The sequence below is a fragment of the Daktulosphaira vitifoliae genome, unplaced genomic scaffold (genome assembly GCF_025091365.1).
Source record: "Daktulosphaira vitifoliae isolate Bord-2020 unplaced genomic scaffold, ASM2509136v1 Scaffold_5, whole genome shotgun sequence".
Lineage (NCBI taxonomy): Eukaryota > Metazoa > Arthropoda > Insecta > Hemiptera > Phylloxeridae > Daktulosphaira > Daktulosphaira vitifoliae.
The window spans coordinates 7,088,339-7,104,317 of NW_026099576.1; the positions used below are offsets into that span (position 1 = coordinate 7,088,339).

The 15,979-nt window shown below is 27.2% G+C and overlaps 3 protein-coding genes across 3 annotated transcripts; 1 reads left to right on the forward strand and 2 right to left on the reverse strand.

Annotated features, from left to right (window-relative positions):
- Positions 1 to 4,098: 4,098 nt before the first annotated feature.
- On the forward strand, positions 4,099 to 7,214 carry LOC126908537 (RIB43A-like with coiled-coils protein 2). Its single transcript, XM_050690703.1, has 7 exons — positions 4,099 to 4,736; positions 4,971 to 5,111; positions 6,028 to 6,191; positions 6,320 to 6,560; positions 6,613 to 6,843; positions 6,908 to 7,014; positions 7,073 to 7,214. Exons 1-7 carry the CDS (start codon positions 4,614 to 4,616, stop codon positions 7,212 to 7,214), a joined length of 1,149 nt encoding a protein of 382 aa, XP_050546660.1. The 5' UTR covers positions 4,099 to 4,613.
- Positions 7,215 to 7,219: 5 nt separating this feature from the next.
- LOC126908521 (nose resistant to fluoxetine protein 6-like) lies at positions 7,220 to 10,095 on the reverse strand. Its single transcript, XM_050690680.1, has 11 exons — positions 9,870 to 10,095; positions 9,599 to 9,795; positions 9,262 to 9,532; positions 8,974 to 9,197; positions 8,770 to 8,909; positions 8,463 to 8,631; positions 8,200 to 8,393; positions 8,015 to 8,141; positions 7,769 to 7,958; positions 7,555 to 7,697; positions 7,220 to 7,429 (listed from the first exon to the last, which is right to left on the reverse strand). The coding sequence occupies exons 1-11, from the start codon at positions 10,057 to 10,059 to the stop codon at positions 7,301 to 7,303; spliced, it is 1,974 nt and encodes a 657-aa protein (XP_050546637.1). The 5' UTR covers positions 10,060 to 10,095; the 3' UTR covers positions 7,220 to 7,300.
- Positions 10,096 to 11,188: 1,093 nt separating this feature from the next.
- LOC126908529 (endochitinase) lies at positions 11,189 to 15,333 on the reverse strand. Its single transcript, XM_050690691.1, has 9 exons — positions 15,072 to 15,333; positions 14,842 to 15,005; positions 14,525 to 14,690; positions 14,231 to 14,453; positions 14,015 to 14,138; positions 13,399 to 13,678; positions 13,103 to 13,314; positions 12,798 to 13,031; positions 11,189 to 11,448 (listed from the first exon to the last, which is right to left on the reverse strand). The coding sequence occupies exons 1-9, from the start codon at positions 15,130 to 15,132 to the stop codon at positions 11,323 to 11,325; spliced, it is 1,590 nt and encodes a 529-aa protein (XP_050546648.1). The 5' UTR covers positions 15,133 to 15,333; the 3' UTR covers positions 11,189 to 11,322.
- Between the last annotated feature and the right edge of the window lie 646 nt (positions 15,334 to 15,979).

Consider the following 15,979-nt stretch of genomic DNA (forward strand, 5'->3'; position numbering starts at 1 on the left):
AAATTTATACGATAATACGACTAGGAAATTATGCTAAATCGTGATGTATATATTATTAATAGATGTACTAATTAATTGTATTCAGACAAAATAATGTGAAATATTAAATAATAATCGTAGTAAATTTTATTAAAAATAAATTCATTTATAATTGTTATTTCATTCGTTATTTTTCTACAAATTTTAATATCTTATTTGCATAAAATCTTTAATTCATTACATTATATTCAATAATATTATTTTACATTAAATTATGTTTATTCTAATCAAAAAATTAAAAAATAATAATAATCTAAAGTGATAAAAGTTGTCAGTAAGTTCTAAGTTACCTAAAGAGAATAGGTAAGGATAAGATTAAGAATGCAAATTCCCTTTTAAAAATTACTATGGACAAACAAAAAATAATAATAATAACAAGGGGGATTACTTATGATCTAAATCACCTATATATGAAGTACAAATTTCACTTCTATATAGCCAATTGGCTATATAGAAATGTATTGATACATTTCCTAAAAAAAATTATAGAAATTGCGACATAAATATGTAAATAGTAGTATAACCTTTTAAAATCATGTAGTGGCATATAAATGGGATATTCAAAGAGATGATTTTCCTCCCCGGGAATTTGGACAGCCATTATTTTTTTACTGTAAACAATTTAATTTCATGTGGTTTAAAAAAATTTTAAAACAAAAATTAAAATCATTAAACAAATTAATTGGTTATAATTTGTTATTTATATATTTTATTTATTATTAAATTAATGAATTTGTTTTATCAAAATACTACTTTTGTCTCTAGTCCTCTGTAAAATTTTTCAGTAATTATCAGTTGAAAATGTCTTCTTTATTATAGTTTAAAATACGACACCTTAAAACTTAGATAATACATGGGTTATTTTTTTCATTTACATAGTGTTATTTAAAAAATATACACTAAAAATATGGGTATTAATTACTCATAAGATAATAAGTTATATACAATACAATTGTTCGTTAACTAAATAATACAGATATGAATCCAAGTTAAGTATAAACATTTAAAGTATAATTAAATTATGTATTACCTTTATTCTATTTGCAAAAGTAATATTAAATCAAGTTTAATTACTGTAATATACAAGTGATATTACTTATAATATATAATCTAGTGTTTTCCATTGGTCATACTATGATGATATAAGTATAATTGTGGACCTTTTTTGTTCACAATCAGTTCAAACGATCAAAAAAATAGTCACAGAAATTTTATATAGTAGCTATTCAATTAAAAAAATTGTTGTGTTCCTTATCAAGAAAAAAAATTTCTAATGACGTCTTTATAATAATCTATATACACATAAATTCTGACAATACATGATAAACTTAAAACATTTTGTATGACAAATGTATCAAAGAATAGTAATGTTACTATTATCTATTGCAATTAATTTATTTCTAGATAGAATACCAAAAAAGATTTCAATTATCGCGGATATAATTTTAACACTACATTTCTTACATAAAATAACTTCACAATAGTCAAAGGTCGTTGATCTGCAAATTGTTGGAGGCATAAAGTTAACGTATAGTATATATTTGGTAAAGAATTGTGAATTACATGAAAGAGAGAAGCCGTAAGACTAAATCGGGTTTCTTTATAATCAGCTTCAATAACGTCATTTAACCAATGAGAGTGGGCATACTGTACGTTACATCTAATAACTTCAAAAAATCGTTTATTAAAACAAAAGTGACAAATAAAAAATGTGTTCCTTAAAAACTTGATTAAGTTCTTGTAATCCGCATAAATTGGATTTTTTTCAAATCTTGTTTACAATAAAATTATTAACATTATAAATTATTTTGCATATTTTTTATAAAAACATTGTAACACGCAAATTACCTGGAGGCAGAATCATTTTTAGTTCATAAGAACAACTTATTAACAGTAATTATTTACGTCAATAAAAAAAAAAAAGAGGCAAGTGTAAGCATTATTTTTTTAGTGGTCGACAATTTACTATTGGATTAAAATTCTGCAGTAAATAAAACCATGGTTTTTTACTAGCTTAATAGAATTTTGAGATAACATTTTAGAAACAGCTAAACAAATGAAAAAATTTTTATTCTTTTATTTCGTGTACTCCAAAATATTGTATTACAGCTGTTAAAAAAAAAAGTTTACAAATGGAATGAAGTAATGAACCCGAAAAGATATATAATTAAGCTGTAACAATTTTCAGTTGAAATTTATATAATATTAACTAATATGAATTTAAATGTACAAAAATATATAAATTGATAATGGTAAAACAATTTTTAATTGATGCTAATGTAAATTTATAAATATGAAAAGTGAAATATACTTATTTTAAATAGTTGAAATTTAACAAGATTTTTTACAGTTTAATATTAAAGGATTCATTTCCAGAGAATATTATAACAAACTATGCTACCTAAAAATCTCTGAAAGCATATTTTTTGTGGATAGTACTTGATATATTAAACAATTGGGTACCATCATCAAGTTTTGTACAAAAAAGTGTCATCCAATCAAAATACCTAAACGTTTTCTTTTTTGATTGTGTTGCACTAGGCTTTGTACTTCTCTGTTATTCTATTACAAACTTTTAAGACGTTAAATATAAATAGAATAATAAATATAAGTCTTTGGATTGTCCATTTATAAGAAGACAAAAGTACACTTTTATGTACCTCTAATGTCCCTGGCACCAATTGATACGCGGAGCCATATTGGTCATCCGTCGCTCAACTTATGGTAGTTTGATTATCACCGCGTATGATATGTCGGAAGTACAAAGTCTTACTGTAATGCACAACCAGCGGCCACCAGTTGAAATATTAACGTTGAGTCTCTTTCCCGTCCTCGACGTCGAGGATGCACGCCACCGACTCCTGACATAAGACACGTATGGACACGACAGCAACGCTACTAACTTTTGACATCCGAAGATAATGTCGGACAACGCGTCCCCGAAGCCAGCGACAATGACACGCTTTTATGCGAAGATCACTGAACTATTGTGTTGATTTTTCAGCTTTTAAATAATCTATTGTCTATTAATAATAAAAACGCAGGTCAATTATTAATAAATGATCTCTACCATCTAAATCGGTGTCAACATTATTATTGCTAAGTCAGTTGTACCAATATCGATATTCACTGTACAGTAATTTGATTATTAGTATTCCGGTAAATGAAGTTAACAATAATCTAATTGATTTACAGAAACTTAAATGGGATATTTCATATATTCAAAAACTTATAATTAAGAAGGTGAATGTTACATATAAAGTTGATGGTGAATGTTTGAAAAATTCTTTATAATAATAAAATAAAAATATTTATAGTTAACTAACATAAATATCTTAATTTATTATATATTGAATATTGTACGTTAAAAGTTGGAGTATTCTACTGAATGAACAATTAGTGATATTATATTGAAAATTGTGATATTGCAGTAGCACTTAATTTTAAATATTTTTATTAAAACTACTAACAACAACTTGTTATAATCAGATTACATTTTTTATCTATAAACTTGAGTGATGTGTTCGTTAAGTGGTGATTTTATTCTATATTCATTTTTTTAAACTTTTATCCTTCAGTTTGGAAGAAAATCTTAACATAAATTATAATTAAATAATCATGAATAATCTCATCACAAATTTTAATCTGATATTCTGTGATGTGGCTTTAAATGTATGTATATATATCACAACTTTATTTCTAATAACATAAGGAAGCTGTTTAATAATTTTAGGTTGCCAGAGTTGACACAGCACATTTATCAATACTATTGTACATAATTAATTTTGATTGAACATGGTTAACACACATAAAAATAACAATAATAAAAGTATGGTTTAGTTCAATAATAAAACCTAGCAAGATTGCCTTTAAAAAACACTAGATTTGTTTATAAAATATTAAATATACTTAATGAGAAAAATAATTTTCTGGATCACTGTAAATAAATTGCATGATACGGCAAAAATTAAATTATTATACGTTTTTCTTCGTTTATTTGGCTGTTTACATTAATACGGTTAGTGTGCAAATAATTAAATGTCAAAATAGTAGTAAACATAAGCTGAATTTGTCCTATGAAAATATAGAAACTCAATATATGTACTCGAGGGGAAAAATTTAGGTCAAGAAGGGAAAATAAAAACCCATCCTAACAACTTTAATAAATTTGATGCGCACATTCATTCATTACTTATGACAAATAAATTGATTCTGAAAGTTTGATCAAGTCTAACAAAAATATTGAAAAAGTGTCAATAGTCTTAAATAAGTGTTATAACCATAAAAAATGTTCCAAGTAAAGTTTAAGTTTTACTTAATATTTAAGTTTTATATCAAAGCTAAGTACCTATTAGCATTTCCTTCATGAAAAATAATTTATTTTAACGCCATGGTGTTGAAATTATGAAAACTTACTAGTTTTCATCATACGAACATATAGTTACAATTAGTTACGCATCCCGTTTCATATTGTTGCCAAGGCAACATTGGTATTTCTCAAATTATTCGATTAAACTACAAAGTTTTTTGTCAAATAATTCTCAATATCGACAGTATTTTTTAAACTAAAAAATATGTTAAACTTTGCAAAACCATTACCAAAAGATCATGCTGAAGTGGCTAAACGAATTAAATCGAAGCTCTTCGACGAAGAAAGAAAAAAGAGAATATTTAACCCAAGATCAAGAATTATTGGTGTAAGTAATATCCAATACCAAACAAAAAACTTTTGTAGAATTTTCATTTCTTAATTTTTATACATTCTTTTTCCACGGGATACTATTTTCCGTAACTAAATATATATTTACTAAATTAATAGTCTTTATTTATAATAATGATAATCTTTAATGAAATTCACAAAAATACGATATGGTATGCACGAATACTAATAGAGAAAGCAAACATTTTGTTGACAAATAATTTTGTTATAGATCGACAAAGATGCACTTGACAGGCAAATTTATGAAAAAAAACTACTGGAGGATCAAGAAAAATCTAGAGAAGAAGCTTACTGCAAAAAATTACTTCAAGATTGTGAAGTTTCATTAAAACTAGAAGAACAAAATAGAAAGGTAAAAAATTTACGTTACACTATATAATTAATATCCCGCAGTTCACAGAGTCAAATAGGGTGATATAGAAACACAATGTCACATTGATACAGTGAAATTATTTTATTAATAAATAGTGTAATATAATTTTAAATAATTTTTAAAAATTGTTATATTATGGTAACTATTTTCCAACATTATCGAGTTTCTATAGAAAACTAATATACACAACAAATTGTATTAATAAAACATCTGGGAAAAACAATTTAAAATATAAACATATTAGTGATGAACACAATTAGTTACATTAGTTTTTATTTAGGTATAACGTTACTTAAATGTTATAAATTTTAACTTAATGGTATTATTAGAAAATAGGGATTAAATATTGTTTTTTGGAGAGTACTTTTTTTAATTAATAATTTCATATAATAGATTATGTAATAATCTACTAATAAATAGGTTAAGAAATCCTAATGTAATAATTTAAAAATTACTGTTTTTATGTTTCAAAAAATTTTAGATTTACCTTAAAGTAAACTTAAAATAATTAAACAATAAGCATAATTAAAATCAATCAGATTTGTCAATATAAAACATAATATAATGACTAAAAGGGTGCGGTTTATTACTTCAATACTTCGATACTTTTCTAATAACCTATACAGCAATTAAATAGATTTAAAATATAATTAACTTTTTATAAATCGAGAAATTTCTTAATATATATATAGCTAAATGTTAAAAAATATCAATATTTTTTTTATATTGATGTATTTTATGTAAATGAGTGGTTCGTTGTTAAATAATTACACTGTACTTAAAATATATTTTTTTTACAAATTTAATAATTTAATATTTTTTTCTGTAAATTAGGTAGAGGCGGAATAACTTCATATTTATTCTATATATTTTAAAATGCTATTTTTTAATATAGAAGCAAAAGCAAATAGATTTGGAAATTCTCGAATTCAGAAAAAAATATCAAACGCCTGAAACAAGAAGAGAACACGACTTAAACGATCCACACCATAGTAAAAAAGGGCAAACAAGTGAAATAAATGAAAATGATTTAAGATCCACAGTATCGTCAGGTCAATAGTAAGTCTCATAAATATTTTGAGTATGCTACTATACATAATAAACAAATAACCAATTTTGTCGGAATGTGTTGTAATTATAAAATAATAATCCATGTAAATAACTATTCTTGAAATCATTTTATTTAGTTTTGAAGGTGAAGACGGCACATCTAAAGAATTCAGGGCTGAACAGATAAAACAACAACGGGTTTGGTTGGAAATGCAAATAAGGGAAAAAAGAATGGCCGAAGAAGAAAATAAAAACGTTGAGAAAACTTGGCAAGAGATTCAGGAAATAAATACTCAAAGAGCCAAAGCATTGGCAAATCTTGAAAATGAATGCCGGAAAAAATTAGTTGAGGCTACTTCACGTTACAATCAAGCATTGGTATATTATTAAATTTAAATAATAAAATAATAATAACTTACTTATAATATAGGCAGCAGAAAAAGAGATGAGCAGACGCATTACTGAAACTGAAAACAATGAAGATAAAATGGCCGAAGTCTACAACGCAATCACAGGTGATTTCTTAACTGAAAACCCAGAGCTAGGTTTTAATAGTGCTTTAGGACCTGGAAAAATATGCAAATCTCTCTATAAAGGACTGACGCCAGCAATGAAACAAGCTATATTTGACGAGCAAGAAAAACAGAGACAAGAATTGAAGGTTGATTAAATAAAAAAAATGTAGTAATTCTTATATAATCTGGTACTTTATTTTTCAATTTTAGCTCAAGAAAGAGGCATTTGAAAAACGTGAAAAAGACTGGGCAGAATTATTAAATATGTTGGCCAGATGTGGAACTCTAAGTGATCGAGAAATGCAAAGAAAGAGACAGTAAATTTATTAAAATTATATCGATGACTTTTTATTAATAACAATTTTTGTATTGAAGGAGCTTGGAAAAAGAAATAACTGAATTTAATCTCAAACTAGCAGATGAAAAAAAAAAAGAACAGCAGTTCTTAAATGAACAATTGTACAAAGGTAAAGCATCAGATGAGTTCTATGATCAATTCAACAAAACCACTCGCTAACAAAATAAATGTTTATAGTTATTTTTATAATAACATTTTAATTACAATGGTATAACATTAATACAAATCACAATTTATAACGTTAATTAGTAGAGCTTAATTTTTCCATAATGTCCTTCTGCAATATATTTACCGATTTTTTGGAACGGCATGTCAACTGTCAATGTTAATAAAGTAGATAAAAGTCCAATAATTATAACTTGACTTATATCAAACTGAAAGTAAAAAAAACAATTGATTACAATGTGTGCATATCTTAAACTTTTTTAACATAGTGCTTAGACTACATTTTGTAAAATTTAGTAGGTAATTGAAGTAAACTACATGGAAATAAACTTACTATCGATGTGATATTATAAAAGGATGAACCTCTTGCAGTCCCAACAAAATAAAAGAACACTGGATATTGCACTAGGTAAACAGCGTAGGATATTTTAGATAATGGCGTGAAAGCTGACCAGCACAGAATATTACCAAACCAACCTTAACAAAATAAATGGTAAAAATAACAATTAAAAATTTTTTTTTTTAATCAAAATTAAATTTTTTATTACCATCATAACCATTGTTATTTGCAATTATCAGCCATAGAATAAAAATGGACCACAATATTGGCGAAATAGAATTAAATAGAGCTAAATGCGTTGAGTTGTACACATAACTCTTGTTTGATAACGGATAAGGTCCAAAAATAGCTAATAAGCCACATATGATCGCTACAAACCAAGTCTTTTTCACTTGTGCCTAGTTAAAATTTTAAATTAAACTTTAAAAACAAATAAAAAATTATAATATTTTACTGGAGTAAGATTAAGGCGGCCTTTTTGTTGCATCCAATAACCAACTAGTAGTCCCATTAAGTAAACAGTCGCACGATGTGAGGATGATGTGTAAGTCAAATTAAACGTTTTGTGTAATTGTGAAAAACTGTAGAAAAATAATTAATTTATATATTGCAAAAAAATAACGAATTTAATGTACATACTTAACACCAAAATATACTAGGGAAGCCAATTCATTTGATTTGACAACCTGATAGCGTTTTATTGTCGAAAAAGTAATTAAAGTCGTAATTATAGATATAGCCAATGGTTTATGTTTGCGTAGCAAGTAAATCAAAGGAATTGCTAAGATATAAAGTTGAAAATCAACAGCTAATTGATAAGTATTTGTAAAACACTAAAATCAAATATAGTTGATTATAACTTACTATATTACTATTGAGTAATTTAAATAATTTTATCATACCATATTTTCAAAACCAAACCAATTTTGAATGTACAATACATTTTTCCACCAATTTTTATTACAAATTTCTACGGGTTTAGTTATAACCATGTTCCACATGGGGCCATTATTCATTCCAGGCAAATAAATTGTACTATAAGTTATTACAACGGCCATAGTAGCAGTTAAACTATAATTAAATAAATTTAAAATTCATGAATGTATTCGCATTAAATTATAATTTTAAATAATTTGGCCAGTTCACCAGTAAAAAAATTACTAAAAATAAATAAATTATAATGGCAATCATATGTCTTTAAATACTGACCGCACATAGCGTGAGATAATATTTTTAAATGGCGATGATCTGCTAAGCGTATAAGCCGCCAGTAAACCACTGATGATCAAGAAAGAATCCGTGTATAGAGCAGCTACTCTTCCAATTACATACCAAGGTTTCGACATATTCTTTAAAAATTATAATATTATTTTAATGACAGAATAATTTAAATGCATTTAAAAATATATTTACTTCGGACAATTCAGTTTTGTTCAGGTAAGGTAAAAATAACTTAGCCATTGTCATGTGAGATAGTAGTAGGGCTACCATATTAAAAACTCGAATCCCATCAATGCTTCTTAAGCTGCTATTGGATGTTGGGCTAAAGAGCATTTTAATATTGTTCGACGGAGAAAATGAATTTCTTAAGGCTCTAGTAAGCCGAAGTATAAAAGGTGCACATTTTTGGAGATCAGCTATATAAAAGTTCATCATATTTTAATCGAATAATAAAAAAAAAGTAGATTATTAGAAACTCACGGTCTATTTCTTCTGAACAAAAAATTACTCCTTGTCCAACCGACGTCAAAAATCCAAATAATATGGCAAAAAATAAAGTTAACCAAAGTGGAGTTTTCTGATCTACAGGAATACGTTTCTGCTGGCACAAATCGTTTTCAACAAGTACTTCCAAGTCGATTAAGCCGTCAGTCGCTGATTTAATAGCAAAAGAAACATCATCTGGAGTACAAGTAGATGGTACACATACACCCCAATAAATAGTAGAAAATTTTGGTATACGATGATTTAGCTATTAAAACAGACATTACGTTAAATCAAAATTATGTTAAAATTATGTTTATTCGTAAAAACTTACATCAGTTAAATTATTCTTTAGTTGATGGTAAGCATGGATTTCATCATCGAAATAATGTAATTTAAATTGAATTGCTGCTAGACAGTATTTACCTGTAAGTTCATTGTCATCGATGTTGATACATTCGTCAAAGTCTCCAAATTGATTCACATTACCTCTTAGCATTCCCGAAGGGATTTTTGCCGTCGAATCAACCACTAATTCATTTGTTCTTATATAATATTTCTTATAATTGAAAAATGTACATGTATTTTTGTTACAATAAACTCACTTTTTAAAGCTGAACTGTTCATATTCTTCACTCCATCTAGTACAATTTTTACATAATTGCGACATTGCTCCGTTACTGATTCGCTCTCGATACTTAATTCTTCGTAAAACTTAAAGGGAACCGATTCTAACCGAGTTCCCCATGCTGAATTTAGAATCAGTACAAATACCACCGAAATTTGCACTTTCATATTTGGTCGATGCTCGACAACAAATGTATATACTTCAACAAAAAATTGTACTCGTAAAGAAATTGACAGGAAATACGCGAAAGCACTGTATATTTAAAAATACACGTGTTTTTAAATATAACAACTTCCTTTTAATGTAAATTACTTACCATAACATTTTTTCCTCCGAGTACATACTCGTATTTGCTTATGTTCTTACGAACAAGGTGTTTAATGTGTCTAAATATTTAATGTACATGATAACTAAACACAACAGTAGGTATAACTAATGACGCAACCAGAATTTTTTTTTTCAAGAGAGGAGTGTTACAACCCCAAAACTCCTACAGTAGTGACTAATATTGTACGTTTTAAACACTATGTGTTTAAAACACCAAAAATTTCAAATCTTACATGGGTCTTATGGGACGTTTTAAACTGTTTACTTGTGTATTACACATGTTTTTCAACAGCCTCGGTTGTGACACTGTTAATTTTACTTTTCAATTTTATAATACTGAAAACCAATTTTGTGCTTGAAGAGTATTGTCTAAGATAGCACTAAACAAATTCAATATGCATTGAAATCCAAAATCTATTTATAGGTAACTCTCTTTGGCTTGAATTTGATCATGACTTTTAATGATTTCTCAATAAGAAATGAAACCATGAACTATTAAATGGTACTAGAATTGCTTAAAGAACACATAGGACAATATTCAAGCTCCGTTCGTATAAACATATTTAGAAAAAAATAAGATGAGCACATTTGAGCATTTTTTCCTTAATAACAGAATTTTCTTAATTTTTTTCTCATTCTATTCCTCTAAATAAAATAAGTAATACAGAGAACATTTAAAAATTAGTCTGTCAATTCCAAAGTTAGGTGATTATAAATTATTTTAATAAAATAATTTAATTAACTAAACATTTTTATTTTCTTAGGTATATTTAAACTTTTAGTATACATTTATCACATTATAATGTGATGAAAACAGAAACCATTAGAGCTCGTATATTAATTGAACACGATTTTTTTTCACTGGAGCACATTAATATACTTAAATAACACATTAAGCATTACAACACTATAGTGTTATAATGCGTTAATAATTAACTTATTTATATTTTATAGAAAAATACTTGAAAAATTAAAACATATTATTATATTATGCAAGAAAAATTATACAAGAAAGTTCACACAGTAATTAAAAATGTTTACATATTTTAATCTGATGATGACTATAATATCATCATAGTCATCATAGTTAATATCATTACAAATTACACTATAATACAGTCAGACAAAGAAGTTCGGTACGGCCAATCGCAAATCAATTCCTGCTTATTCCAAAATGTACCAGATTGGCAAGTAAATGTAGTTAACTTTCCATGATTACATCGAGAATACTATAAAATAAAAATATTTTTTATAAATGCATTAAATAAAAACAATAATCATTTTGTTTTCTAATTATTCAAAATTATAAAAATGAAGAAAACATTTTAGCTTTGATGCGAAGCTGAGAAGGTATTATTTTACTATGATGCGTTTTTTTTTTTTTTTTTTGTGTCTGTTACCACTTTTTCTCAGCTCTCACCGAACGGATTTCTTTCAACGATATGTCAAAAGATCACAAATCGTATCTAGTCGAAGACATTACCCTTAAAAATTGAAAAAATTTCCCTCGTTCCCCGTAAATGGGGGAAACCTCCAAAAAAATTACAAATTTAAAAATCGCTAATTTTCGAAATTTTCGAAATTTTTTTTACTAAAATGTGCCGTAACTTTTTCAAAAATGAACATATCAATATAACTTTTTTTTTTATAGATGCTTGATGTCTTTACCTATCATTTGGTATATTTTTTTAGTAAATATGACCCTTTATCTGCCCACAGGGGCGGATTTAAAATGACAACTTTTTCACAAAAAATTAACTTTTTCAACTTAACTTTTGAAAATGTTCCGGAAGGTCTGACACTTTTATATATATCTTAAATTAAAGCTAATGTAATGTACTTTATTATGCAAAAAAAAAAGTTCGGACTTTATTTTATCTTCACGGTGAAAATGGCTACCGAATGCTATTATTGTGTAAAAATTCTCGATTTTATTTTTTACATTTTTAACTTTATAATGCTATGACATATTGAAAAGTGTATGGATCAACATTATTTTTTTATGAGAAATAATATTTTTTAATAAACCCTTTTTCATTTGACATACTTTATCTAAATCGAAATATTAATAAGGAACTAGCAAATTATGTAGCTTTTGGAATAATACACCAATTTTTTTAAATTAAACACTATCTAAAGATTTGCATCGAAGCGTTTTTTTTTTATAGTGATTTTAATTACTGTCAGATATCATTATACTTGATCCAACTATACCACGGCACCACTGTGCCGCGACCCCCCTGTGCTGGGTTTTTTTTTTACGCTTGTCTTTAATAAATATTAAAAATGTAAATTTATTTTAAAATACTCCGAAAGATAAAAGAAAAAAATTATTTGTTTAATAAAAATACAGTATGATAAATATAAATAAGACTTATTAATATGAAACATTTTGAACTATTTATGATACTATAATAGTATAAATGATTATTGTTTACAAGCCATTTACAGCTCACATTTTAAACTTATGTTTAACATGTAGAATGAAGCTTATAATTAAACCCTATTAGAAATCAAAAATGTAAAATTAATCAATTGTTAATTTTATATTTATTTAAATTTCTTTGATAATGCTTACTTTATTGCAATAGCTGTGAGGTATGAATTCTCCTTGTCTACACCCTCTACCAATATTTTGTTCTTCATTAACTGGTATTGATATTTGAATATAATTTGTATCTCCCGATTCATTATCTGTCGTAGTTGAAGTTGATGATAATGTTGATGTTGAAGGTGGAGCATAATATATTGTTTGAGGTGTAGTATTTTCTTTGTTTGTTGAAATTTTTGGAGGAGGTATAAGCCAGTCGGGCTATAATAAGTAAAACATTTAACATATATTGTAAAATAAAAAATAATTATTAAAATTCAGTGTTAATATACTGTAGGCGTTGTTGAAATTTTTAAGTCTGGTGGCGTATATGTGTTCATGGCATCTGCAAGCACTCGTATAAGTGGATTTATTGGTCCGCAAAGACCACGGAAGTCATCCATGTCTATAGCCCATACCATAGCACCACCATAACCTTTGTTTTTGATATGTTCCATTTTAAATTCTAAACTTGTCGTATTATCATAGCCAACCCATTGAGTTCCTAAATAAAAATAAAACATAAATATTTAATAAAAGTCAATTTGAATCGTTAATAATATTTTTAAATGTGGTGTAATGCACTAACCTTTATACATGTATGGACACAGTCCTATTGGATCCCATTTCTTTGTCCAACCATCGTTTTCATCGAGCAAATTTACACATAACTCGTAATAAGCCAAAAATCCTACAGATTGTGTATAGTTTCCAGCTTCACCCCCTCCTGCTTCTTTGTTAATATAAGTACCTATTTTATAGTCATTATTACTGGCACTCAGCGTAAATGATCTTCCATAAAACGGTACCCCCATTATTAATTTTTTTGGGGGGCAACCAAGATCGACCCAAAGTTGCATACCATCAGCCTGTAAGAAATTAGAAAAAAGTATCATTTGATCACAATTTACAAAAAAAAACAAATGGAACAGGAGCTAAAAAGGAAAGTAAGTAATTATTTCTTTTTTTTTATTTGATCTATACATATATCATTTCTGGTATAATTAGTAACACGAATAATTTATTTTTATTTTTAACAATTTTGAAGTTCTAAATTCAGCAAAACAGCTTCTTACTTATGAAACTCTGAAAATGTTATTCAAATTCGAATAACACTTTTACATAAGTTAATTTTTATGGGAAAATATTTAATTTAAATATAAATTAATTTCATATTTTATTCTTTATTTAAACTTGATACATACTACATTAAGTTTTTCGTAAGAGTATTGATCTGTGGGTCTTCTAAATAATGGGCTATGTACATCTGCAAATCCAGCCCAATTACCTCGCAAATCGTAAGCCATTACATGCACAGCATCAACTAAACTAAAAGCAAATTAGAAAAATCTTAAATTAGAAAAAAATCTCATTTTAAAAAGTTAGATTAAACCAATATTCCAATAATCAAAAATACTCACCTACATAACCCTGGAACATAGTAGCCTTCCATTAATCGAAAACTTGCCATTGGTACAGCCATCGTGAGCTCCCAAGAAGGGTTTTGTTTTAAAAATTCTTCTTTTAATTCTTGTACGAAATAGTAAAAGTTGTTTCGATCCGAAAAAGCTCCATCTCGATCAGCCGCTCCTGGATATTCCCAATCCAAATCAAGACCGTCAAAATCATAAATCTTTAGAAACTCTGAAAAAAGGTTATTGGAAAATAGATTTTTATCTAACTTCAGAAGACACAAATCTAATTATTGTTTAAACCTGTTACACTTTTTATGAACGTATTTCTTTTAACTTGAGACGATACCAATGTAGAATATTTTTTACCTCCTTCGGCCCAACCACCGAGTGCTACTGTAAATTTTACATCTGGATATTGTTTTCGAAGATTAGTAAAATTTTTAAAACCGTTCATATCGACATCCAACTGAAAGAACACTGATTACAACAGGCAGAGTTTTCAGTAAGTAAGGAAACAGATAAAATGTTACAAACATTAAGAACAATAAAAACCCGTTTCCTTAGTTACTGAACACCCTATATATTCATTCATGTATGAAAAAATGTTTTTATAATACCTCAGGCTCAATAATACTTATTCCCCAAGTCGTATTATCCACACCAACAAATGAATATATCACATGGGTACAGTCTTTCACAGGTATATCATCTATAGTATATTTTCCAATACCCGGACGATAAAATGCCCAATTGCTAAAATAGCAAATGACTTTTGCACAATCTGCGCCAAAATATAAATACATGTTTTTAATATGAAACATCTTTAGTTAAATTGTCAGGAACTCACCAAGATACGTCACTGAGCTTAATACCACCAATGCTAACAATGGCCACACAGTGACCGCCATCCTTGTAATAAAATTATCTTTTGTAGAAAATCACAATATTCGAGTAGGCCCAACAGAATATAACTACTCAGACTAAATGAAGTATTTGGCCTAGACAGTAACTAATTTATAGTCTGATCGAAATTCCTCAATGTCAACGCTCTTCTTTGTCAAATAAACTTTAAGACATACGCGTGCGCGCACGAGCACGAGTGTACGCACGCACTTACATATTAACCAGCAAAATGGTCACTTATAACTTAGTCAGGTAAGATTGCTACTCTAGGTATCGAAATCTATAGTAGGAGAGATTATGGCTGGTCGTTGAATAGTAACAAATTAGTAGAGAAAGCCCATAAAACAAAAGGAGGAATTAGGTACTGTATTAATGATTTATAGCATATACTTTGATCCATATTGTTTATTAACAAAAAAAAAAAAAGTACATAGGTACTATTAATAAGTAAAAAAAAACAAAGATTTTTTGAATCAATACAAAACATATTATTAAAAATACTAACGGTTAATTTAACGAGTACATTAAATAATCATTAAACTATGTATTAGTTGTTTTTTTAACAATAAACATTACATTGTATAAAAATATTATTATTAATCAATTCTTATGATTTATGAGATCACGTCTTTGCTTCGGTTCTTACTTATAAAATCTTCACGCGTTAATTTTCTTTTGTAGTGCCCAGATTAATAATTCTTCCATCTATGTGATCAGATAGTCACGGTTCAGAATACAATATCACAGTGCGAGTTGTTTCATCAGAAATAATTTTATTTTCATGAGTTTAACGTTCCCTTTAAGAGCAGAATTATTTATTATATCAACACAGTAAATACGTATCGAATTTTG

What these genes read in the sequence shown, in the direction of transcription:
- LOC126908537 (XM_050690703.1), top strand. Translation starts at nt 4,614, where the DNA reads ATGTTAAACTTTGCAAAACCATTACCAAAAGATCATGCTGAAGTGGCT. An exon ending in CACGTTACAATCAAGCATTG is followed by an intron (nt 6,561 to 6,612) that starts GTATATTATTAA and finishes CTTATAATATAG; the next exon opens with GCAGCAGAAAAAGAGATGAG. An exon ending in AACAGAGACAAGAATTGAAG is followed by an intron (nt 6,844 to 6,907) that starts GTTGATTAAATA and finishes TTTCAATTTTAG; the next exon opens with CTCAAGAAAGAGGCATTTGA.
- LOC126908521 (XM_050690680.1), bottom strand. Translation starts at nt 10,059, where the DNA reads ATGAAAGTGCAAATTTCGGTGGTATTTGTACTGATTCTAAATTCAGCA. An exon ending in ACAAAACTGAATTGTCCGAA is followed by an intron (nt 8,910 to 8,973) that starts GTAAATATATTT and finishes TAATTTTTAAAG; the next exon opens with AATATGTCGAAACCTTGGTA. An exon ending in GGTTTGGTTTTGAAAATATG is followed by an intron (nt 8,394 to 8,462) that starts GTATGATAAAAT and finishes ATTTGATTTTAG; the next exon opens with TGTTTTACAAATACTTATCA.
- LOC126908529 (XM_050690691.1), bottom strand. Translation starts at nt 15,132, where the DNA reads ATGGCGGTCACTGTGTGGCCATTGTTAGCATTGGTGGTATTAAGCTCA. An exon ending in TAAGTATTATTGAGCCTGAG is followed by an intron (nt 14,691 to 14,841) that starts GTATTATAAAAA and finishes GTGTTCTTTCAG; the next exon opens with TTGGATGTCGATATGAACGG. An exon ending in GTGTCCATACATGTATAAAG is followed by an intron (nt 13,315 to 13,398) that starts GTTAGTGCATTA and finishes ATTTTTATTTAG; the next exon opens with GAACTCAATGGGTTGGCTAT.